This window comes from Vipera ursinii, assembly GCF_947247035.1.
Source record: "Vipera ursinii genome assembly, chromosome: 7".
NCBI lineage: Eukaryota > Metazoa > Chordata > Lepidosauria > Squamata > Viperidae > Vipera > Vipera ursinii.
Genome location: NC_139521.1, coordinates 62,416,567 through 62,440,794, shown reverse-complemented (window position 1 = coordinate 62,440,794; position 24,228 = coordinate 62,416,567). Strand labels below are relative to the sequence as shown.

General features: G+C 39.9%; 1 protein-coding gene across 2 annotated transcripts in view; it reads left to right on the top strand.

Moving 5' to 3' along the window:
• Positions 1 to 24,228, top strand: part of GRID2 (glutamate ionotropic receptor delta type subunit 2) — a 1,067,823-nt gene that overhangs the window by 778,022 nt on the left and 265,573 nt on the right. For both annotated transcript variants that reach the window (XM_083367820.1, XM_083367821.1), the window contains exon 9: positions 14,921 to 15,022. In XM_083367820.1, the coding sequence (XP_083223946.1) occupies positions 14,921 to 15,022 (102 nt within the window). The remainder of the gene's footprint in view (positions 1 to 14,920; positions 15,023 to 24,228) is intronic.

The following is a 24,228-nucleotide window of genomic DNA, read 5'->3' as shown; positions in this document are numbered from 1 at the left end:
GAAAGTGTCTTGAGAAAAAGTATTTAAATCAGGACTAATCCCAGTATGCAAATTGCTTTTGTTTATGCTTTATATAATGGGTGTGCACTACTACCATATAATGAAATTCCAGTGCATTGTTCTTCCTTCACTGTGAGATATTTGTCGTATAGCAATTGGAGAAATGTATAAAACATTACTCTTTTCAGTAATGTTCATTTCTTGAAAGAGAAGTTGGGATACAAGAAGTAATTGCTGAAATCATTACCAAATTAAGGACTCACTTAAATATCTACTACTCCATAGTATTTGGTTCACAAGCAACTGCGAAGCCCTTCTTGCCAATATAAACTTTCCAAGATTTTTACACTGAAACTCAGTGAGAAAATACCAAATACCAATGGCACAGTTTTTAGATAGAAGACTTAAAATGTGTGCAGGAACCTTTTGATAAGTTTTATATCACATTGTAATCACCACTCCTCCAAAAAGAATACAGGTAGTCCTTGCCTGGCAACCGTTCAAAGTTAAAAATGGACCTTTCCAGATCTACTTTCAAAGTTCTGACAGTTGAACCCCCTCCACAAATATGTGATTGTATTTTGGGTACTTGGCAACTGGCTCACATTTATGGCCAGTTATAGCATCTGACAGTCACTTGACTGAGATTTGTGGCGTTTTTGTCAGTTTCCAGCATTTACTTCCAATTTCTGGCAAAAAAAATAGCCATTGAGGAAATCAAACTCATTTCATGGTTGCCTCATTTTGCTTAATGACAACTGAAAAAAGGCACATGGTGACTTGTTCAATGATCATTATAATCTACACTTGTAATACTTGGCTCATTTATGATCTTATGTCAAGGACTACTTGTATCAATTTCAGCATCAATCCCTCTAGGTTATCACTATATCTCTGAGACATCACTAGCCTTAAAGGACATATCTATGCGGTCACCCTCTTAGGCATATGTTAAAATTCTAACACTTGATTGACACCAACCCTGCATCCTGCCTTGGATTTTTTTAGAAATATGTCTGAGGGACAATGCCCAATTGTTTAATTCCTCACTATTTCCTGGGATAGTTGTGTTTGTTTAATTCCTCACTATTTCCTGGGATAGTTGTGTTTGGGAAATTAAAAATGTGGCTCACATCTAGGTGATATAGATAAAAAACAGTTGCTTCTACTGACTCAGAAACTACAGACGTTCCACCCAAAAGCAGTTGGTTAAGGAATGTTCATATCTGGAGAACACCTTGGTTATCTATCTTAAGATATGCTTGATGGTATTTCCTTCCCTTTCCCTTGATAATATCTCCTTCCCTTATAACCATACAGTTATCCATCTATGGTGATAACTGAATTCTGGAATGCTCTTTCTCCTATGAGTTCACAAGCATGAAATGGTAGATCTTTTAGGCCACTGTTGAAGATCTATTCAGAAGGTTAAACAATAAAAAAAGCACAAAACGTGCTCTTCCTGTCAAGATCCATTGAGTTTTGAATCAGCTTGAGATGAATCCTGAATTTGGACTAATTCTAATTTTTGCCAGTTAAAAACTGAACCTAAGAATATGTTTTAATGATCTGAAAAAATTAATTGTGATGTATTTTTATTTATTTATTTATTTTAATTCCATTTATATCCCGCCCTTCTCTGAAGACTCAGGGCGGCTTACAAGCTTAGCAGTAGCCTTCATTCTATGTATATGCCTGCTTATTAGGGCTTTCACACACACACCCAAGTAGCATTATTACAAAGTCAGCTTAATTGCCCCCAACAATCTGGGTCCTCATTTTACCTACCTCGGAAGGATGGAAGGCTGAGTCAACCTTGAGCCTGGTGGGATGCGAACCTGCACTAATTGCAGGCAGCTGGTGTTACTTAAGGAGGCATTAGCCCACTGTTCCACCAAGGCTCTTATTTTGTGGGGGGACTGGTTATATCAACTTTGAATATTGTAACCTATTTTATTTCTGTGCATATAGAAGTCCAGAAATGAATTCACATTTTCTGGACTCCCATCTATGGGCAGCAGGTAGAGTAGAAACAACTTCTCAGTATGGCATTGACCATCCAGGTATTACTCTCTCTATGTATTTGAAGTGAGATTTGAAATGTTGGTGACTATAACTCTAAACTACTTGGATATACATGGTATCAAACAACCCTTTGCTTGTGAACTGGTCTGTCTAGTCTGTAAGGGTTATTACAAAGGTAATATGTTGGGTAAGAGGAAGAATGAGAGAATTCTCATTAATCACATCAGATTGTGGAATACTTTATTCCTTTTCAACAACATCATTCTTCACTTGCCAATTTATCTGCTCCATGTCCCATATGATTTCATATATTGCATTGGCCCTCATTCCCCCGAGGCTCTGCATGCAAGGGAAATTGGTATACCATGAGTTAGGGGAAGATGTAGTCATTGCCAAAAGAATTATTCCTGCAAGAAGCATAGCAAGAAGGTATGGCACTACTACTTTGGTTACTTGCTGTTTTGTAACTGGTTATGTTCCCTGTGAAAGCTATTTGTGAAAGGGAAGGATCTCCCTCCAAACTTTTTAATGGAATTGTTTTCATTTAAAATTTGCAAGATTTGATCAAGTGATGTAAATGGCCTGGGGAAAAATGATATTGATTTTTAAAAATTATTTAATTAATTTCACCTTAATAAATATTCATTGACATAGAAACACTAATCTTGATCTGATTAGAGAATATTATGTCCCAAAGAATGAATTTTATTTCCCTTTAGAAGAAAACTTTATATTGCAACTATAATCTAATTTCTGCAATAAATTGTTGGCTCATGTTTGTGAGAAACCTTGGTATCATTACTGCAGTGATTTTTCTTCATAATAAAAATAGATTGCACTCTTTCAGCTATTCTAGAAGCTGACAAGAATGTTACTGTTCCATCTCATCCTTTAAATAAATGACTTATCATTTTTCCCTAGACCAGAATTCTCTATTATTGGTTTCAATAAAACTTTTGTGATTCTTATCATAAGTTACCAGCTATTTAAATTATTATAGAAGGTAGGATGTTCTGACAAGTGTATAAATGGTAATGGGAGCCAGCATCATTCCTGCATTCAGAATGAAACTTGTAATGGCTTCAAAATGATTGCCTTAAGATGCTTGTCTCTGTAAGCCAAACAAAGCTTATTCTTCTTGTCCTTTCCTTCATTCTTTCCATAATTTATTATGTTGGACTTAATAACTGACACAATCATAAACCTAGTTTTTCCAAGTTCTGAACCTTATATTCTTGGTTGACTTTGCTGAGGGCTCAATTAGTGACTTTTGTAGAATAGAATGAAACCATAGACAACAGGAGATTTGCCTAATGCAGTTCACAACAGTCAAACATTTGTGTGTGTGTGAGTGTGAGCATGTATGACCTTCTGCATTTCCTCCCCCTTTGTGAGTCAAGGGACCTGTTGCTGCTTTCTTCAAGAGCATAGGACATTGCTGCAGCTAAAATATGTTTAACATAGTAGTTCTCTTGAGCCTGAAATTAACTTCATTCCTTGCACATTGAAAAAGTTAATGAATTAGTGCAAAAGTGTGAAGTGAAAGTGTTCCTAAAAACAATTCCTCAGAGTGGAAAAAGGCCTTCTCCAATCAAAATAGAACTTGGAGCTATCCCCATTTCTGTCCCTGAGCTTTTAGTATTTGGTAAGCTAGTCTTAAAGAAATTTATGAAGTGTTCCTCAAAATTGTTAGAATGTGTAGGCTAGATAACTTGACTATTACTAGAAACTCTGACTTTTATCTGTAGACTTAAATGCTATGATGAAACATGACTAGATGATGGATTCAAGGACAAGACTAGAATATCATCCTGTGAGTTGCTCTGCACTTCTAAGAATAGAGATCACTTAGGAATGTTTGGGAATGCATTCTCAAGTTAGGCTCAGCAATAGATCCAACATGTACTGACAGAATGTCCCATAGGAACAGAATTATTAAAACATTATTTCATCCTGAGAAGTCTATGCCAAGGCTAAAGAACTCTTCAGAAGTGTTCCTCATCCACTTTATTTAGCGAGGCTGGGGATCATTTGCTAGCCTCTTTTATTGTGACCATGACAGTTGGCTCCACCCCCTGGCTTCACTGGACCTAATAAATTCTCTTGGACATGAGTTGAAGGACTTCAAGAATGTGACAGGAGCCAGCTGTCATAAAAAAGTAATGTTTGAAGAGGGCTTTGGCTGACAAATAAATATAGAAAGTAATTCTTCAAAGTAAAAAGCTTGCAAGTCACATATCTACATGATTATGATTAAAAACATGTATTAGTGAGGCTGATTGTATTCAGTTGTATATAGACAACAGCAGCAAAGATGATTAGGGAGCTGGAAACTAAAACATATGAAGAATTGTTGCAGGAATTGGGTTAGGACGCTGAGCTTGTCAATCAGAAGGTCGGCAGTTTGGCGGGTCGAATCCCAAGTGCCGCGTAACAGAGTGAGCGCCTGTTACTTGTCCCAGCTTCTGCCCACCTAGCAGTTCGAAAGCACATAAAAAATACAAGTAGAAAAATAGGGACCACTCCAGTGGGAAGGTAACAGCATTCCGTGCGCCTTTGGCGTCTAGTCATGCCGGCCACATGACCACAGAGACGTCCTCGGACAAGCGCTGGCTCTTCGGCTTTGAAACAGAGATGAGCACCGGCCCCTAGAGTCGGAAACGACTAGCACGCATGTGCGGGGAAACCTTTACCTTTTAGTCTAGTGAAAAGAAAGACAAGGGGTGACATGATAGAAGAGTTCCAATATTTGAGGGGCTTGATCTATTTTCCAGAACACCAGAAGGCAAGACAAGAAACAATGGATGGAATCTAATCAAAGAGAGAAGCAACCTGGAATTAAGGAGAAACTTCTGGACAGTGAGAACAATAAACCAGTGGAATAGCTTGCCTCCAGAAGTTGTGGGTGCTCCATCACTGGGGGCTTTTAAAAAGAGACTGAATAGCCATTTGCCTGAAATAGTATAGGGTGTCCTTCTTAAGCAGGGGCTTGGACTAGAAGATCTCCAAGGTCCTTCCAATTCTGCTATTCTGTAATTCTAATTACATAGTAAAGTGCAAAGACTGAAAATGGGTAAGACAGATCTCATAGCAGGAGCTAGGGAAATCGAATGTCTGACCAGCATGGCCAATGTTAACAATGTCACAGCTCTGGTTCAAAATATCTGAAGGACATCAGGTTGCCTGAAGATTTCTGATGGGAAATTCTAAGCAAACAGTTCACCAAGAAGATAAATTCTAATTTATATGGCTATTTAGAAGGATTTAAAAAGCATAAAATTGTATAGGCAAAAGGGGGGGGGGAATCACCAAAGGTTTTGAGACAAACACTGTGTCTATGTTTTGTTTTGAAGCCATGGCTCCATTAACTGATTCATATACTGATATCCTTTGAGAATTTTAATGTGTTGAAAACTCAGAGACAAGAGAAAAATGCCACTCGTTTCTTTCAGGACCTTCCTCCTTTTTCATATCATGATTCTTGCCCCTCCTCTCTGCCACTGAAGGAGCTACCTCATTTATCATGGTCCAGCCAGGAGGCATCAAGATTAAAAGGGAGGGGGAGAATAGCCCTATCCATAAATCTACATTTTCTTGAAGAAATAGGTCTCATGGTATTAGCAAGCTGGCTGGCAATAGCCAATGATTTGCAGTGTTCAGACTAAACATAGGTGAGCCAGCTGCCCTATATTATCAGGGCCATTAGTCATTTTAAGATGGTTATTTCATCTCACAGAACATCATATTGCTATAGAATAAATGAGTTCCTTAATGTCTTAGGATCAGATGCAATGATAACAGGATGGAGGCTTGGAAATAATAATGTGTGGCTTTTTCTATGGAGAGATGTAAAATAATTGTACATTTTGGTATGGCTCATTTTCACTGGAGTTCACACTATTCCGAATGTATACCTCTATTATTACTACACCACCCTATTAATTTGGATAAATATTCCATTAATCTCTAAGAAACATTCTTGGGAGTGTAGCCCAAAGTTCTGAAAGTTTTCTGGAAGGTAACTTTAGAGCTAATAAACCAAAGATCTGAAGCCATGCAGCATTATGCAGAATAGATCACGATTCATTCAGTTGTGAAGAATCATAGTGATGTAAGGCACTGCCATATGTAAACTCAGGCTAGAGGTACATAAATCCATTATTAGCAATCAGACAGCAGGTCTTCACCAGATATCTTTTCCTGATCTTTTGAAACACATGCAAATCAGTTACATTTTAATTCTGGAGCATTGCTCCAATTACTTATCATTCTGGTCTTACTGATGAATTTGCTTAAGGACAAATGAAACTACTGAGAATTATAACATTTTTATCAAAGTAAAGTTTGCTCACTTCCATTTCACTTTCTATGGACAACATGTATGTTGTGCATGTATACACACACACAAACAGTATGTACGTGCATATTTATTTATTTATTTATTATTTATTAATTTGATTTATATACCGCCCTTCTCCCGAAGGACTCAGGGCGGTGTACAGGGCAATAAGATACAATAAAAATACAATATATAAAAATTAAAATGAGAATTAAATAAAATAGCCCAATTACAATAAAAAGGTAATTAAAATTAAAATTACAATTAAAATACCCCAAACCCATCAGGCCAGGCCGGCTTGTTCAAATAGGTGAGTTTTCAGATCACGGCGGAAAGAGTGAAGGTCAGGAGCCATCCGGAGCTCAACCGGTAACTGATTCCAAAGGGCTGGCACACCCACAGAGAACGCTGTCCCCCTGGGGGCCACCAGTCAACTCTCTTTGACCGATGGCACCCTAAGGAGGCTCTCTCTGTGGGAGCGCACTGGACGAAGGGACGTTGACGCCGGCAGCAGGTGCTCCCGTAAGTAATCTGGACCCATGCCATTTAGGGCTTTATAGGTCATCACCAGCACCTTGAATCTCACTCGGAGGGCAACTGGAAGTCAATGCAGCTCACGGAGTAGAGGTGTTACATGGGAGTATCGAGAGACCCCCAACACAACTCACACGGCCGCATTCTGCACCAGTTGAAGCCTCCAAGTGGTCCTCAAGGCAGCCCCATGTACAGAGCATTGCAGTAGTCTAAATGAGAGGTCACGAGTGCATGAGTGACTGTACGCAAAGCATCCCGGTCCAGATAGGGTCGCAACTGGCACACCAGGCGAACCTGTACTAACAAACCTGTACATATAATCCATAAATTCATTATTTTTGAACAACTCCCAATTGGCTAGATTCATAATCTGTTACATGGTACAACAAAGCCTAGTCAAAGACAAAAAGCATCCCTTGAAAAAAGATTTCCCTGCTCATAGACATAAAAAAAAACCCAATGAGAGTGACAATATAGACAATCATTGGAACTTCTGTCTGTCTAGATTTGTAGTTATGGTGTAAGGTAAAGGTAAAGGCAAAGTTTTCCCCGCACATGCGTGCTACTCATTTCCGACTCTAGGGGCCGGTGCTCATCTCCATTTCAAAGTCGAAGAGCCAGCGCTTGTCTGAGGATGTCTCCATGGTCATGTGGCCGGCATGACTAGACGCCAAAGGCACACAGAATGCTGTTACCTTCCCACCGTAGTGGTCCCTATGTTTCTACTTGCTTTTGTACGTGCTTTCGAACTGCTAGGTTAACAGAAGCTGGGATGAGTAACAGGCGCGCTCACTCTGTTACGCGGCACTCGGGATTCTACCCGCCAAACTGCCGACCTTCTGATTGACAAGCTCAGCGTCCTAACCCACTGAGCCATCGCGTCCCTTGTAAAGGAAAGGTTTAATTGATGAACTTCATCTCTATGCTGATATAAGGTTTATAGAAGAAATTCTTTGATGATAAGAAACAAAACCACTACAACATTTTCTAAGTAAGGGTGAGCAAATGTGAAAACAATTTCATATGCACTTCTGATCTTATTTATACAAATGGTAGACAAAGACTGGTTCAACAACTCAGAAGTGGGGAAGGGATTAACACTTTGTATCCTGGGATAAGGTCTTCGTAAAAATACCCTCCCACAAGTTGCTTTTTACATTTTAAACCAAGCTTATATTAGAAAGTCAAATGAAATGAAAAAATTATTGTACAGTAGATGAAACAGAAAGTCAATTTTAGATGTAAAGAAAGGATGATTATATATAGGAAAGATCCAAAAGATTTTATATGCAGAAGAAAATATGTTTAATATCCTTCATTTCAATTTAGTATTAAGATTTAGTATTAATAATCAAATTAAAAATAAAATAGGATTAAGATTCTTTGACTTTAGAACTTATTTTTGATTGCAATCATCTAAGATAACTGTGTAGTCACTTATAATAATAATGTCCTGAAAGCTCACCCTTCACCTTTCAATTAATTTTAATAGTGTTTAATCATTAATCATAGCCAGAAGATCGATCCTGATCTGCTCAGCCTTCTATCCTACCAAGACTGGTAAAATGAGGACCCAGATTGTTGAGGGCAATATGCTGATATTGTAAAACTCTCAGAGAATACATAAAGCACTATATAAAATTGTATATATTGTAAGTCTAAGTGCCATTGCTATTGCTATTTTTGCCTCTTTCTAAAGGTTCAACTTTTATACACTGGTTTTTTTTTTATTTTAACATTTTATTGTACACTACCTAAAGTCCTTCTCCGAGACAGATGGCCTGTAAGAAATAATTTAAAAATAAATACATATAAAAATAATTATTAACAGTCGGAAAGTATATGTATACTTTACCCACACAGGCATTAATAGAGAGTGAAGGACTGGGATTCTAGCCCTTGTTGGTGCAATTTAACAACATAGTGCTTTTCCTGTTGTGAATCTCCATCTATATGTCCAGTGTGGGATCTTGCTCTCCAATCTTCACCTGAAGAATTCCTGTAGTGCATGAAGGGGACTATTGATATATATAAATATATTGAGAAAAAGAGCATGGGATTTTTCTGCTTAGCAGATGATCAGAAAAGGGTTTTACAATGAAAAATGTCTACTCCATATGTTCTAATATTCAGTACAATGATTAAAAGTGCTTTCTAAGTCCATAAAATCTAATCTAGAAATCAGCTTTCTTTAAAACTGCCTATTCCTTGCTGTAGAGCTCCAGATGGTGTAGTATGGTTTTGTTTTTTTTTTAAAGTGATAGAAAGCAAGATTATGAAAGGAAAATTTTATGACCTTTGAAGGGGAGGGGGGGAGACAGAGAGAAAGATAAGGCTGAGGACAATGCTATATTCATCTTATCAGCCACATGGTATTCACTCTTAGTGTACATGTACTTATATTTTCAGAATAATCTTTAGGTAGTCCTCTAGTATTGGAATGAACCACTCAAACCTAATTTAGAAAAGATGATCAATACTAATGAATCTCAAGTAAACAACTTCAGTCCTGAAAAATCAATGTTATGTTTGCTTTGCCGGCAAGCACGCATTTGTCATGAGTTTGACTACCATTAAATGCCAACAGAGAGTTGAAAATGAAATGTGGACATTGGAAAGCAAACAATACCACTTAAGCAAGGAAAGGAGATTGAGATAAAATGTTTGTTATCTGAGGGCTGTGCTATTATTTCATCTCCCTCCCCCCACAACCCCCTCAAACATATCTTAGAATAGAGCTAGGCTAAAAAGTTAATTATATAAAAATAGAGATTAATGAACATAAGTAAAATAGGCTTTTTTGAGCTCCAAAAAGAACATTTTTTTATTCTTCACATAGTTTTATATTTGGGGAAAGCAATACAGTATCTCTGATAATCAGACTATCCAAATGTTTGACTCGGTTTATTGGATCTAAATTCTAATTAGTTCCTTTATGTAACTAAAAATAATAGTTCTGAATAGAAGTAATGTGCTTACAGAGCTCAACCTAGCAGTTTTAATGTGGGTTTTTTGTTTTTTTGGTAAGGCAAAAGGCTAGCTTTTCTTTCATCTGGGAGATGGCAGTGATTAAATTGTGGGGGTGGGGGGAGAGCAAAACCTGTCTATGAACACTTTGAATAAAAACTCATTACTTTGCTTTTAAAGATATTTTTCTACAAGCAGGAGCAACAGCTGCCTTTCAGTAGTGTGAGAATAATATATGTTTTTAATCTCCCCATCCAGTCCATTTCGCTATCTCCTGTCCTAGACAGAGGGAGAAAGTTCCTGACAGTGAGAACAATTAATCTGTGGAAGGGCTTGCCTCCAGAAGTTGTGGGTGCTCCATCACAGGAGGCTTTTAAGAACAAATTGGACAGCCATTTGTCTGAAATAGCATAGGGTCTCCTGTTTGAGCAAGGCGTTGGACTAGAACAGGGCTTTTCAACCTGTGGTACTTTGGCACCTGGCAGGTGGTATGCAACCGTCCTAGAGGAATGGTAACAGGGGAGAGAGGAATGAGCTTAAGAGGCGGCAGCACCACACAGCCTGAGGGAAAGACAGCTGGAGCTGCAGGGCTATCGGGGCTCAGCAGAAGCCCCAGGATCAGCCCCAGGCTCCAGCTGATCGGTGCTTTCAGAAGCTGGAGATACCCTGAAGAGAAAAGGAGGAGGAAGAGGGAGAGAGGAGAGGATATAAAAGGGGTTTTGGGTGGGAAAGGGACAGTGAGGGACTGCTCCTGCCCTGCGCCCTGGGCACATGAAGAGGAGGCGGTGAGTGCCTGGTATCCCTACTGACTGTCCCTGCTGACTATTGAGAAAGAAAAAAAAGCAAGAGAAGCACTTCCCTTTCTATCAGGATGCCAGTGCTCACACACTCGCCACCTTCTCTGTGCACCCCCTGGGTGCAGAGCAGAGATGGTGGGGGCCCCCTCACTGGCTCCAGGGATGCCCTGTGGATCTAAGGCTGAGCACGTTCTGGATTTGAGGGCCCCCATCAGTAGATCAGCGCCACACCCGCTTGCTGACCTAGCCTTGCAGCCACCAGGCTTCCCTTCCCACCAGGCATGGGACAGCGACGGCCAGGGGTAGCATGGCCACCACCTCTCCCATCATCCCTTGGGAGGAAGGAGGGAAGGAAGGAAGGAAGGAAGGAAGGAAGGAAGGAAGGAAGGAAGGAAGGAAGGAAGGAAGGAAGGAGGGAGGGAGGGAGGGAGGGAGGAAGGGAGGGAGGGAGCTGGGAAAAGGACTGCTGTCATGCCTCCATCAGAGCCTGAATCTGCTGAGGAAAATGAGCTGGAACTGGACCATATGAAGGTTGAGGGAGAGGTGTCTGTGGCTTCAGAGGAATGTGGGGAAGAGCAGGCCGAGGCAGGCCAGGGCCCTTCAGGATTGGGACAGGATGAACATGAGAGACAGAGATCAGGTGATGAGCAAGGGCCACCCCCCTCCTGATCCTAGAGCATGGAGAGTGGAGAGAAGGAGGGAACAATGCAGGCTGGCTCAACTACTGGGAAGAGAGCGCTCCACCCCTCCCCACAAGGCACATCTGGAGAGTGAAACTTAAGGAGATGCTGTGGGGAGGGGCATTTGTCGGGATCAAATGCTGATTTCTTGGAGTTTTGTGTGCTGTTGCTGATCTTAGAAACAACTCTCTGATCTCTTCTTCTGTGTTGTGATTTCTGCTTGGAAACCCTGAAATTCTTGACCATTGGACTGGCTGACAAACTTGATTTTGGTGTTCAAATACCTCGGGTTGAATTTTGACTTCTCTCCTGAAACTGCTCAGGCAAGCTTCTATTTCCATAGACTCGGTAGATTTTAGATGTATGTTTCATTCCTTGTTATCTACATGGCCTTGAGTAAATTACTCTTCTAATCTAACTGTATGTGAAACTGCTTGCAGCCAGAGGTTGTTGAAGGTTTGTGTGTCTTACTTTGTTCTGGGGCTTGCCAGAAACGTGGGAGCATTTGGGGAAAATTGAAGCAAATAAAGGGCAGTTTGAACTGCCAGTTGACTGTTGCCTCTGTGCTGTGCTGTGCCCTGGGTCATCACAACTGCATTCTGAGCACTTTGCAGGTTCATTTTTTTAAGCTGCTTCAGGCTCCAGGCAGAGGTTTTCCATTTTGACCCCTGCCCTGCCACCCCCTGTCACTGCCTCGGTACCTGAAGGGCCTCTGTGTGCTTCTCAGTTCGCCTCTCCCTGACCCATGCACGTGTTTGGGTCTGTGTCGGTGTGTGTGTGTGTGGACGTGTGGGGGTGTCTCACTCCTTGCAGCCCCACGCTGTGACATTGGGGAGGAAAAGGACAGGAGAAAGAAGGGAAGCTGCGATTGGAGCTTCTTACAGCCTTCCACGGGGCTGGGGGGGTGGGAGCTGGGGGGGGCAGGGCATGATGCGATCGGCAGCATGTTCAGAAAAAGAAACAAGTACTCCAAAAAAACAGCTTTCATTAGTTTGCAGCCTGCCATCACAGAAGGTCTCTTTGGGGGCACGGGGCTGCTAGGGGTGAGACTCCCACCCACCCATGCACACACACATACACACAAACAAACAAACAAACATGTGGGCAAGTCTGAGAGATGTGATCTGAGAGTCACACAGAGGAAATGACAGGGGGTAGGGGTCAAAATGTGAAGTCTCTGCCCACCGCTGCCTGCCTGTTGCCACCTGTGCCTGGACCCTCAGGCACTGTTTTAACAAAAAAGCAGGGAAGGAAGGAAGGAAGGAAGGAAGGAAGGAAGGAAGGAAGGAAGGAAGGAAGGAAGGAAGGAAGGAAGGAAGGAAGGAAGGAAGGAAGGAGATGCAATTTTTTGGAAATGCCCCAGTTCAAAGGACAAAGCAATTTTGCATTCTGTTTTGTCACAGACAGAACTTTGTTGGCAATCCAAGTTAACATTGGTATTCTTGAACTGTGAGCTTTTAGGAAAATATCCTCTCCTGGTATTTTGCTAACAAACATTTCCATGGGGAAAACAGGACAAAGCAGAATGGGGAAAATGTTTTCCTTTGCTATATTTCCAGTCTGAATTAGACCAAGGCAGGTTCTCTACAAGAGAGCCCTTTTAAGGATTATGTATTAATAGAAAAGCAACTAAGCTACTTCTGTTCCTAAACACTAAAGCTGTTGCACATAAAGCTGTTGCACATAAAAAATGGAGGAGCTCTGATCAACTGTCACAGGCACCATTTTGACAGTTTTGCTAAATATAAGCATGGGATAAACTGAGCCTGGTTTGTTCTCAATCTCTTAAGTGTCCACAAATTACTAGCAAAAGTGGCATTTGATCACAAGGAAAGGAGGCATTGAGAAATGTTTCCCCTTTGGGATTTGAGCATCCAAGAAGGGACAGGAAAGGAGAAAAGGAAAGAGGAAAGACAAAGAAAAAGAAGGAAAGAGGGGAAGAGAGCAAGGAAGGAAAAAGAAGGGAAGAGGGAAAGGAAGAAAATGGAAAGGAGAATGAAGAGGGAAGAAAACAGAAGAGAAGGAAGGAAGGAAGGAAGGAAGGAAAGGAAGGAAGGAAGGGAGGAAGGAAGGAAGGAAGGAAGATTATAATGAGAGGGAGGGAGGATCTGAGGGAAGTCCTGCTGTACACTTGGCCACGACCAGCCCTGCTGCCCTTATGCCATCCCCTTGTCCCCTCCTCCTGACTCTCCTGGTGGTCTCCCATCCTATCACTGAGGATCCTTTGGTTACAAAGCCAGGTCTCCTCGCATGGAGAGGGAGTGGGTCTCCCTCTGACCTCCCACACATTTTGCCCTCCCACACACACCATGAGCAACCTGGCTAAGGAGAGCAAGCCAAGCAGCAGCAGCTTCAAAAAGGTAAGCACCGCCAACTGGGGAAGTCTGGGGTGAGCTGCATGCTTGCCCTCCACTTCCCAGGGCTCTGGGCAGCCTGCACTGCCCAGGGTCTTCCACGTGGCCTGAGAGCAAAGGAACCGCCACTAAAGAAATTAAAAAACTAGTACTTGGTTTTTTTCCCCTTTTTTTTAACGGTTTGTAACATTTTATTAGATTACGGAATCAAATACAAAAATACAAAAGCAAAGAGTGGGACACAGGGGAGGAGAAGAAGAAGTGGGGGGGAGAGAGGGAGAAGGGGGAAAGAAAAGACATTGACTTCCAACTTCCTCTGTTGCAGTACAGTGAACCCTTAACATCGAACCTCAACTCTTTACTTTTCCATAATAGCGTAAACTAGACATTTCTATCACAACAAATGAATCTAATCAGTAAAACCCAAAAACCCCGCCCCTTTTTTTCAGCCATCAAGTTTTTGACACCTTGCTAAGCACAGGTGGTACTCGAATATTGCCATGTCCTAAAAGTGGTACAATCTGTGAAAAGGTTGAAAAGCCCTGGTCTAGAAGACTCCCAGGGTCACTTCCAACTCTCTTATTCTGCTAGGTCCCTCTGACCTTTCCCAAAACATGGAGCTGAAAAATTGAGCATAGAGGCAGATGTATTTGTGCTGGAGAAGAAGATGGTAGTTAGTACTTAATCTCATAAAATGTCAAAGGAGGAAAAGTTACGTTGGGATGCTCAACAGGATCCATAACAACTGTTTTAGATACATGCTAGTCAGGGTTTCATGCAGTCAGGGAGACATTATAGAGATTTTCAATCAGAGGCTCTGCAGGAGGCTGATATCAAAAAAAATTATTTATTTATTGGTTCTGTATATTTCATCTTTCTTTCCATAAGGCTCTCAATTCAAAGCAATTTTAAACAGCAAAAGGTTACACAAAGCCCAGAAAAAGTCTGGCTGAAGAAGAAAGTCTAACTCATTTCCTGAAGGCAAAAAGAGTGAGAAATAAACCCAAGTCCAAAGGGAATACATTTCTCAGTTTCAAGGCAATGTAGGAAAGAGATTCTTCAACCCAAGGTTGATTTCAATTTATTGATGAAATATTGATGTGTGTCTGTGTAGGTGTGCATGTAGGTGTGCGTGTGTGCACTTCTATCTAAATAGAAGCAGTTGACCAGGTTTTATGATTCTTGACGTGACACATCCTTTTTTTTCTTTTTTCTATTTTTCAGTTGGGTTGCTGGAATCCTGCCACTGGTCTAAATGGGTCACTAACAGACAGAAGACTGGAAAATAACATGCGAGGAGTAGTTCTTCGTGTAGTGACTGTGTTGGTAAGCAGAATTAAGATTTCTTTTTAAAAAGTCATTTATTGGGGCTGTAGAAGTTATCATTTCAGAAATCACGTGGTAGTTTCCTTAACTCTCCAAAGTGAATCAATTCTCTGAAACAAAATGAAGAAGTGCCCCATTAAATCCCACTGGATGTTTCTGAATCAATTTGCTTATTTGGAATGATTCAAAAAGAATCCAGACATTAGCACAGTCGTCTCTCCTCTTCCTAATTTTGCTGGGTCCCCTGGTTTCCCACAAATGTTGTTGTTGTTGTTAGTTGCAAAGTCGTGTCCGACCCATCGCGACCCTATGGACAATGTTCCTCCAGGCCTTCCTGTCCTCTACCATCTTCTGGAGTCCATTTAAGCTCACGCCTACTGCTTCAGTGACTTTCCCACAAATAGTTGTTGATTAAAAGAATCTGAAGAAGAAAGGTAATACAAAACAGAACTGTAATCAAATATGCATAAACTTCCTGCAGAGTGTTAAACCTTCGGTCTGAACATTTATCAGTATTGGGGACCACTACCAAATATTTGTTTCACCATGGATACAAATGTATTGGAATATTGGAAAAGGTAATCAAGAATGGAATAATGGATGTTGACAATACTGTTGATCTGAACCCATTTCAATTAAATTTGGGGCTAGGATACATTCTGAAATTGCTTTATTTGCACTGATATAAGATCTAAGTTGTGAAATGAACAAAGTGAGTACATCCCTTATGGTTCTCTTGGATTACTGGTGGGCTTCTCTACCATTGATTACAATATAATTCTGGATAATATGGCCAGTTTAGGCCTTTGTGCTGAATGGGGATGATTGAACTTAAATTTTATTCATACTATTGGATATAGAAATGGAGGTTTGTTCTATTTTGTATGGGTTTCTTCAACTGTCATTGGTTTTGAAGATGGGAAAAGGCTTTGGCAAGGGACATAATTTAATATCTGTTAGTCTGTCTGTCTAGCTAGCTAGCTAGCTATATAGATAACTAGCTATATAGCTATCAAGGAGCATGGTGGCTCACATGGTTAGGACACTGGATTGTCAAGCAGCAAGCCTGTGTTCAAGACCCAAGTGTTCCTCTGAGACAGGGTGAGCTCCTGTTATTTGCTCCAGCTTCTGTCGGAGACATGAAAGGAGTGTGTGATGTGATCTATCATCTATCTATCTATCTATCTATCTATCTATCTATCTATCTATCTATCTATCTATCTATCTATCTATCATCTGTGTGTCTATCCATCCAGCTAACTAGATCAAAATAGAATCAGTGACACAAGGACATATGAAAGGGGCAGAATGTTGTCTAACCAATATTGTAACTAGGTTCATATGTCCCAATTATCAATTCAACAGAACAAGTGCATTAAATTTAACACTTGAGAAAAGCTAGGGAGCAACACTAAATGTTGGAACTTAATATAATTAATGTTAAGTATTTGGACTGCAGGCCAAAAGACACAAAAACAAATTGTGAGCTAATGTGAAATCTTTCAGTTAACATCACTGTAACTTAATATTGGATATTAGAAAAATGCTGGCAGCTGTGCTCCAACAATACCATAAGTTACCCCTGCCTGTTCAATACTACAGAGTTGTATAGGATAAACCATTTTCTATTCTAGTAAACTAAATTGGAATAACACAAAAAAGGCCAGAATGATATGTAATTTGATGTTCCTCACACTAATGTCACAAAAGGAGAAACTAGGTCTTTGTACTTTGAGGTTAGTATCATATTCCTGCAGTGAGTGTGCTCAGTTAATGTTTTCTATTTTAAAAAATCCAAATTCCCCCATCAGTTTTATAATTTTATCACCATTTATCTTTTTAGAACTTGCCGTGGTGTATTCTGGCATCCAATTATACTAGTATCTTTTAGGGACTTGGATATATTGTACTGCATTACTATTTATGCAGGCTGATAAGTTTCAAGAAAAAAAGAAGAAAGGGGTAAATTAAAAGTTCAGAATCTCACATACATAAAATTAGATCCCCCACTGCAATCCTCTTATGCTTCTCAGGCAGAGTCTTTCAGAGGCCATGGGTGAAGTATGATTTATATACCGCCCTTCTCCCGTAGGACTCAGGGCGGTTCACAAGGTTTTTAAAAACAATAAAACAAATTACAAAACTTAAAATCAATTAAAAAGATTATATTGGCCTTGAAAGAAAACCCCAATTAAAATACAATTAATATATATATAATTTAATGCTAACATTTTAATATTTTGTATAGTGTTTTATAGTTCAATATTGGGGGGGGGGGTTAGTGTCATCACAGGGGATCCACGAAGGCTTGAAGAAAGATTATGATTTAAATCTTGAGTTAAATCTTGGGGGTTTGAGACCATGGTCCATGCCTAGAAAGGTATTTAAAGTTACTTAAAACATGAATTCAGTGAAGAAGTAGCAATATCCTCTTCAGAAGTGCATTGTTTCCAAAAACTGAATTTTGTTTAATTTCCATGGGTCATGATTGGTAAAACTACAAAAAGGTTACAGAAAGGAAACACAGTGGATGGATAGGATCAAATCTATCTCTTTGGAATGACTTGGACTCTTTGGAATGACCTGTTCCAGACGTTGTGGGTATTCAACACTGGAGGTTTGTAAGAAGGGATTGGACAACCATTTGTCTGAAATGGTATAGGCTTTTCTGCTTGAGCAGGGAGCTGGAACTTTGGAACTTCCAAATTTGCTATTCCGTTATTCTGTTATTCTGTTATTTTGTTATTCTAGAACAGGGGTAGGCAACCTCAGCTTTTATGACTCATGGACTTCAACTCCCAGAATTCCTGAGTCAGCTATTCTGACTCAGGAATTCTGGGAGTTGAAGTCCATGAGTCATAAAAGAGCTGCAGTTGCCGACCCCAGTTCTAGAATGTCCTTCAAAGAGCTATGGGTTCTTATCAAAGTCAAGTACAAATATTATACTTTTGACTATATAGTCACCAGCAGTTGAATTAGCATTTCCATTAAACATGATGTGCGTCAGATTAAAATAACAAGCTAGCTGTTCCTTTGTGCAATTCTGACCAGGATTCAAAATGTTCTTCCTGTCATTATGGGTTTTTCTTTTTTTAGTGTACCTTTCCCTATTCTCATTCTAAGCCATTTAATAAATGTCTTATCTTGACAATCCTGCCGCTACCAAGAAGAAAGGCCCAGTAGTTTACATTTCTAAAATATGTATACGTAAGCAGAAAAAGGTTGAACATTCACATCAATGTGATAGATGAGCTTTCAGCATTCCTCTCTTACTAGGGATGGGCAGTTTCTTTTCGGCTGAGGAACACATTTCCTCAAGAGTCAAAGCTATGTTAGCAAACTCCTAAAATCATATTATGGACAGTCTCATAAAAGAACTAATGCGTATTTGTGGGGAGGGGGAGGGGATCACCTGTTTTAACAATTGATTGTCATGACGGGTATATCCTATTATTAAACACTTGAATACAAGAAGTCAAGTATTGTGACAGCTAACTCCATTCCGAAAACATAAGACAGTACCGATCAATAGAAAGAAGCATCTCATGCAAAGCAAATTCATCCCTACCCTATGTTACCGGTGCCAAACATGGACACTTATAATAAAACATAAACAAAAGTTAGTCTCCACAGAAATGAGATGTTTGAGGAAATCTTCTGGAGTGACCGGAAGAGATAAAATCTGAAATGAGATCATAAGAGAAAGAATTGGCATAGAACCAATCTTAGATTACATACAAAAGCAGCATATAAAGAGGTTTGCTCACCTGGAGAGGATGCCTTGGGATTACATATCATACAAGGCATATACAAAAAAAGGAGAAGGTCAAAGAACACAAGGCAGACTCAGAAGAAGATGGAGGAACAACATCAAAGACACACTAAAACAGCATCAAATAACAATTGTTGAGGCTGTGGGAAGAGCAAGAACCAGAACTTTGCATCTCCCTCGACACCCAAAGTGGTAAAACACTGAGGTTGCTTCTTGATAGCTTTTCCAAAATGCTTTGTACCAGTCCAGTTATTTTTTGAACAAGTGAGCTTACTTCCAAAACAGCTTGTCCATGCAAGGCCTTGAAGTGATCTTACAAACAGAGAAGGTGATGCTTTGCAGAATGCCAGATTCCAATCTATATTCATTTTTAATTAAATAAATATTTTAAAGTTTAGTCATACACTGTAGAAAGCATGGCGCTTCCAAGGAAGGTACACAGAACATTATCTTGCTTTCTACCTTAGAATAATAGTGAATCAAAGCTCAAACATGTATCATTGCATGGAATCACATGCAATGTGTCTCCTTTTCCTCCCTCTTTCAAAATGTAAGCTTGTTAGAGCATAAATTGTTGCATTAGCAATAACACTTAGGCAGCATTCTTGGAGCAGTTTACAATGTCAGCATATTGCCCCTAATAATCTGGGTCTCCATTTTATCAGCCTCAGAAGGATGGAAGGCTGTGTCAAGCTTGAACCCATCAGTATCAAACTCCAGACTGTGGGTAGAGTTTGCCTGCAATACTGGACTTTAACCCCTGCACCACCAGGACTCTCGTGCTTTGCTTTTCACTTAAGAGTCATATCGCCATTTATGAACAAGTAACAGCATTAATTATTATTATAGTGACATTTTTATAAATTGCTGAGTATCAATATAAAATCTGGTGGGGAGGGGAAGGGAATGATGCTATTTACCAATCAACCCATGATATGAGGAAAACCTATTTCTGAAAAGTATTTGAGCATAAGATTTATTGAAAATCTTTAGCTGACTAAAGAAATGGCAAAGCAGCAGTATTTTATTCATCACTTTTCACTGCTTGTTCCTATTTATATTCTTCTGAGAAGAAAAAGCATGAGGGTGGACAACGTCAAAAAAAAGCCATCTAAGATTCCCCCCCCCCAAAAAAATGTTACTAGTTTACAGCAGCCATGATAAATGGCCTCATTTTATTGTTGGGTGAATAAAATCATCATGAGGATTAATGCATGACACAAGTGCTTGACTATTTGCTATTCTTTCTAGCCATTTCAGACCTATGATTGGAAGCTGCCACTAAATATGAAATATATCTCCTGAGATTTATGGGAGGCTGTCATTTTTAATTTAAAACAGATAACACAGAGTAAGTAATAGAGGTTTTGAAATGGTCGACACTGCTAAAAATAATATCTCAGGTCGTTCAGTATCTAAACAGAAAGAATTGTTTCAAGTGCAACTATTAGCCAGAGCTAAACTTTTCTGAGGTCACTGGGCACCTTGACTGTGCATTCATTTAAATTTAGAATGGAGATATTCTCCCTGTTTTTTACTTAAGTTTGTAACCTTAGCTCCAGCTTAAGAGGGACCAACTGCTGCATGGTCTCTTCTATTTTTTTTCTCTTTTCTTTTAACAACCCTGTAACCCCTTGCATCAGAATGGAATTGGGACAACTGAAGGGAGCTGAGTGTTTACAGGCCGGATGCCCTTCCTGACGCCTACACAGAGGTCACAGCAGATGTTTTCTCTTTGTACCCAGAGAGAGAAATATCTGCCTCTACCTAAGATCGAAGTCACAGCCTCCTGATTGTGAGGCAAGACCTCCACCTTTTAGGTCACCATGCCACTCACATGGTCTCTTCTATACTGGAGAGAAAATGATTTCACTGTGTGATGTGATGTGCATGGGAATAGGACTTCTTTATTTTTTAAACTTAAGGAGTGATAAAATGACAGAAACTATGACCCAGTCAATGACATATTTAATTCACATTGCAGAGGACTTTAGTTTTGCTTTAACAGGTGGCTGTTCCTAGGCAACCTTGTCTGATCTTGGAAGCTAAGCAGGATCCATCTCATTTGAAAGCGAGACCTCTGAGAAAGTCCAGGGCTGCTGTCTAATCTAGAAAGTTAACGAACAAATTATCCCTCCTACCTACTAGAAAGCCCACATTAACAACACGGTCAAGAAGTCAGGTTTATGGTATAAAAAGGTAAAGGTAAAGGTTCCCCAGCACATGCGTGCTAGTCGTTTCCGACTCTAGGGGCCAATGCTCATCTCCGTTTCAAAGCCGAAGAGCCAGCGCTTGTCTGAGGACATCTCCGTGGTCATGTGGCCGGCATGACTAGACGCCAAAGGTGCTTGCATTTTTACGTGCTTTTGAACTGCTAGGTTGGCAGAAGCTGGGACGAGTAACAGGCACTCACTCTGTTATGCGGCACTCGGGATTCGACCCGCCAAACTGCCGACCTTCTGATCGACAACCTCAGCGTATAAAAATATAAAAGGAAATTTTTATTTCTTAGGATCTTAAAAAAATATTCTAAGGATTTTAATCTTAGTAAGCGATAGCTGGAGAAAGAAGACCAAAAGTATTTGAGAGAAATAGTTTTCCTTTGCTATTTAACAGAATCAACTTGTTGATAAGTATGAACAATAATTCTCCATCATCAGGGCCTCAGCGTACTTCACTAGGTTATTGAAGCTACCTCCAAAACAGGAAGATGTGAACTTCAAAAAAGCATTATGTCTTATGGGTTAGGAGAATAGTAATCTCAATCAGAGTGGCAGGCAAACACTATTAGGAATTGAATTCTGCAAGCTTTGGGAAATTTCAGGTTTCTCATCTTTACCAAGATCATAAGAATTATTATTGATAAGGTGCATTTACTCAGCAGATCATAAGAAATTTCTGCCAACTTCAAGTATCTGCAAGGATGATTTTTTTAAAAAAAGTGTTTTTCCTGTATCATTAAAGAAAAAGTACTCCTACATCTCCTATGTTCTTTGGTCACAATCTGAACCTGAAGTACAAGACAGTTTGAGAAAGTGCATTGACAGGCCAAATGTTTATTGATTCAGACAATAAACAATTACTGCGATAATTAAGTTTGCAGATGATACCACCGTAGTGGGTCTTATTACAGGTGGAGATGAAACAGCGTACAGGGGGGAGTTACAAAAACTATCCACATGGTGTTTAGAGAACAACTTGCACCTGAACATTGGCAAGACAAAAGAGATGGTGCTAGACTTCCAGAGGAAAAGAGAGGAACCTGCCCCACTTTACATCGGGGGGGGGATGTGTGGAGAGAGTTTCTTCCTTTAAATTCCTGGGAGTCTACCTCTGTGAAGATCTTACCTGGAAAGTCAATACAACCCAGGTGGCCAGAAAGGCCCAACAGAGACTCCACTTCCTCAGGGTCTTGTGGAAGAACAGGGTAGAACAACAGCTAATGATCTTCTTTTTCCGGACTACTATAGAGAGCGTCCTCTCGCACTGTATTGTGGTTTGGTATGCTGGCCTGACAGCCACGGATAGGAAGGTATTACAGAGGGTGGTGAGCACATCACAAAACATCATGGGCTGTCCCCTGACACCACTGGATGACATCACCAGGGCTCGCTGCCTTGGAAGAGTGAGGGAAATTCTCAGGGATGACTCACACCCTGGAATGTACCTCTTTACTCTCCTACCATTGGGTAGGAGATACAGGAGTATAGCCAGCCATACCAACAGGCTGAAGAACAGCTTCTATTCATGGGCTGTCAAGCTTCTGAACAGGAAATAACTCTATGTATGATTGTCTTGCGAGGCTGGTGTGTTGTGCAGTTAGCTCACATGGTGTAACAAGATGGTGGGTTTGTTGTCACTGTGAGTTGTGGGGAGGCATGAAGGGAGGCTCAGCCAATCTCAATGTATACATGGTTGTACTTTGGCAATAAAGGTTCGTTCATTCATTCATTCATTATGGATGTATCTCTTTAGGGCATGGAAATAGAATTGATGATAAGAATAAATTATCTTTTAATGCTAGTTGTTCTCACTGATTTCATTCACCAAGTGCTTTAACCTGTAGCATAATACTCTCTATAACTTTATGATGCATTGCTTCTGACTGGTTTTCATTGACCAGTTATTGAAGTGCAGTTCAAAATATTAATGTTATTTTATTTTTCTGTAGCCTATTATATAGTCAGTCTTTTCCTTTTTAAAGTTTCGATTCAATTTTGACCATTGATTGTCAACATCAAGATAATACATTTTGCTTTCAATTAAAAATAACAAGCTATAATGCCATTCTTTGTCCAAGTATAAATGAAAGGAAAAGATGGTCAATAAAGCAATCAAGGAAATAAAGTATTAGTATCTCTTTATTCTTTCTGAAACCTTGTGACTATGATTAACACCAAGACTAAAACTTTTGAGGAATCAGAAGAGGGAGACTATGTCATACAGCCAGTGCTTTTTTTGTAAAAGAAAAAGGTGCCGGAACTCACACATTTCATACAACCCGCCTTGCCTACCCTACAAGGTTCCATCCAAAAAAGGTGCCGTAACTCCATTCTGAGCGTTCTATGAGAAAAAAAGCCCTGCATACAGCTATGAAATCTTCCATATTTGTATCATGATTTGCAGAGATGTTGTGATTTTTTGCTGCTGTGTTAAAATGCAGGTGAATTAATAGAATATATTGCTAAGTGGGTACCCAAAAGCTTGTATTATTTATGTGTATGTCTTCACTATCTCTGGGCTGGTCAAGTCATGAAGCAGAATGAAGTCTGACAATGAAGTGTCATTTTAAACAGGACCAGATGTGATTACTAGCTCTCACATAAACAAAAAATAAGAAACACCTGATAACAGATCTGTCTTTTACTCTGGCAAGGAACTGGGCTGCCAAAAGGACAGACATGACATCCCCATTGTACTACTGGGGGGGGGAGAGAGAGAGAGCATAAGTAATTTGACCCTTGATTTGTCTATAACTAAAACCTGTATTTAATACATGGCAGTTGCTAGAATCCTTTCATAATGTTTTGACAATATTATCTCAGCTCCTCTCTCCTTGACAATCTTTCTAAGTTAGTTTGGCTTGGATTAAGGTTTTGTTATGTTCTAATTTTGCATTACTAGCTGAACAAAGTCTGACATCACTCCTTCCATTAGCCAAAATGATAGAGGCTGTGCAGGCAGGAGATATATGTATATTATGTGCCACATTGTCTGCCCTATAGCTTCTAAGTTAGTCTGTGTCTTCAGAAGGAGTAGATATTACTCCATCATTAGCAATGAAGTAGGAACCATTAGCTTATCCAGTTTTGTTACTGGTTATTATGTTCTTTATATACAGTAAGAAATTCCCTTGGGCCATTTTAAGCCTGTATATCTACGATCAGAACTAGCAGCTGCCATTTGTAAGTTGTCTCCTATATTAACAACATTG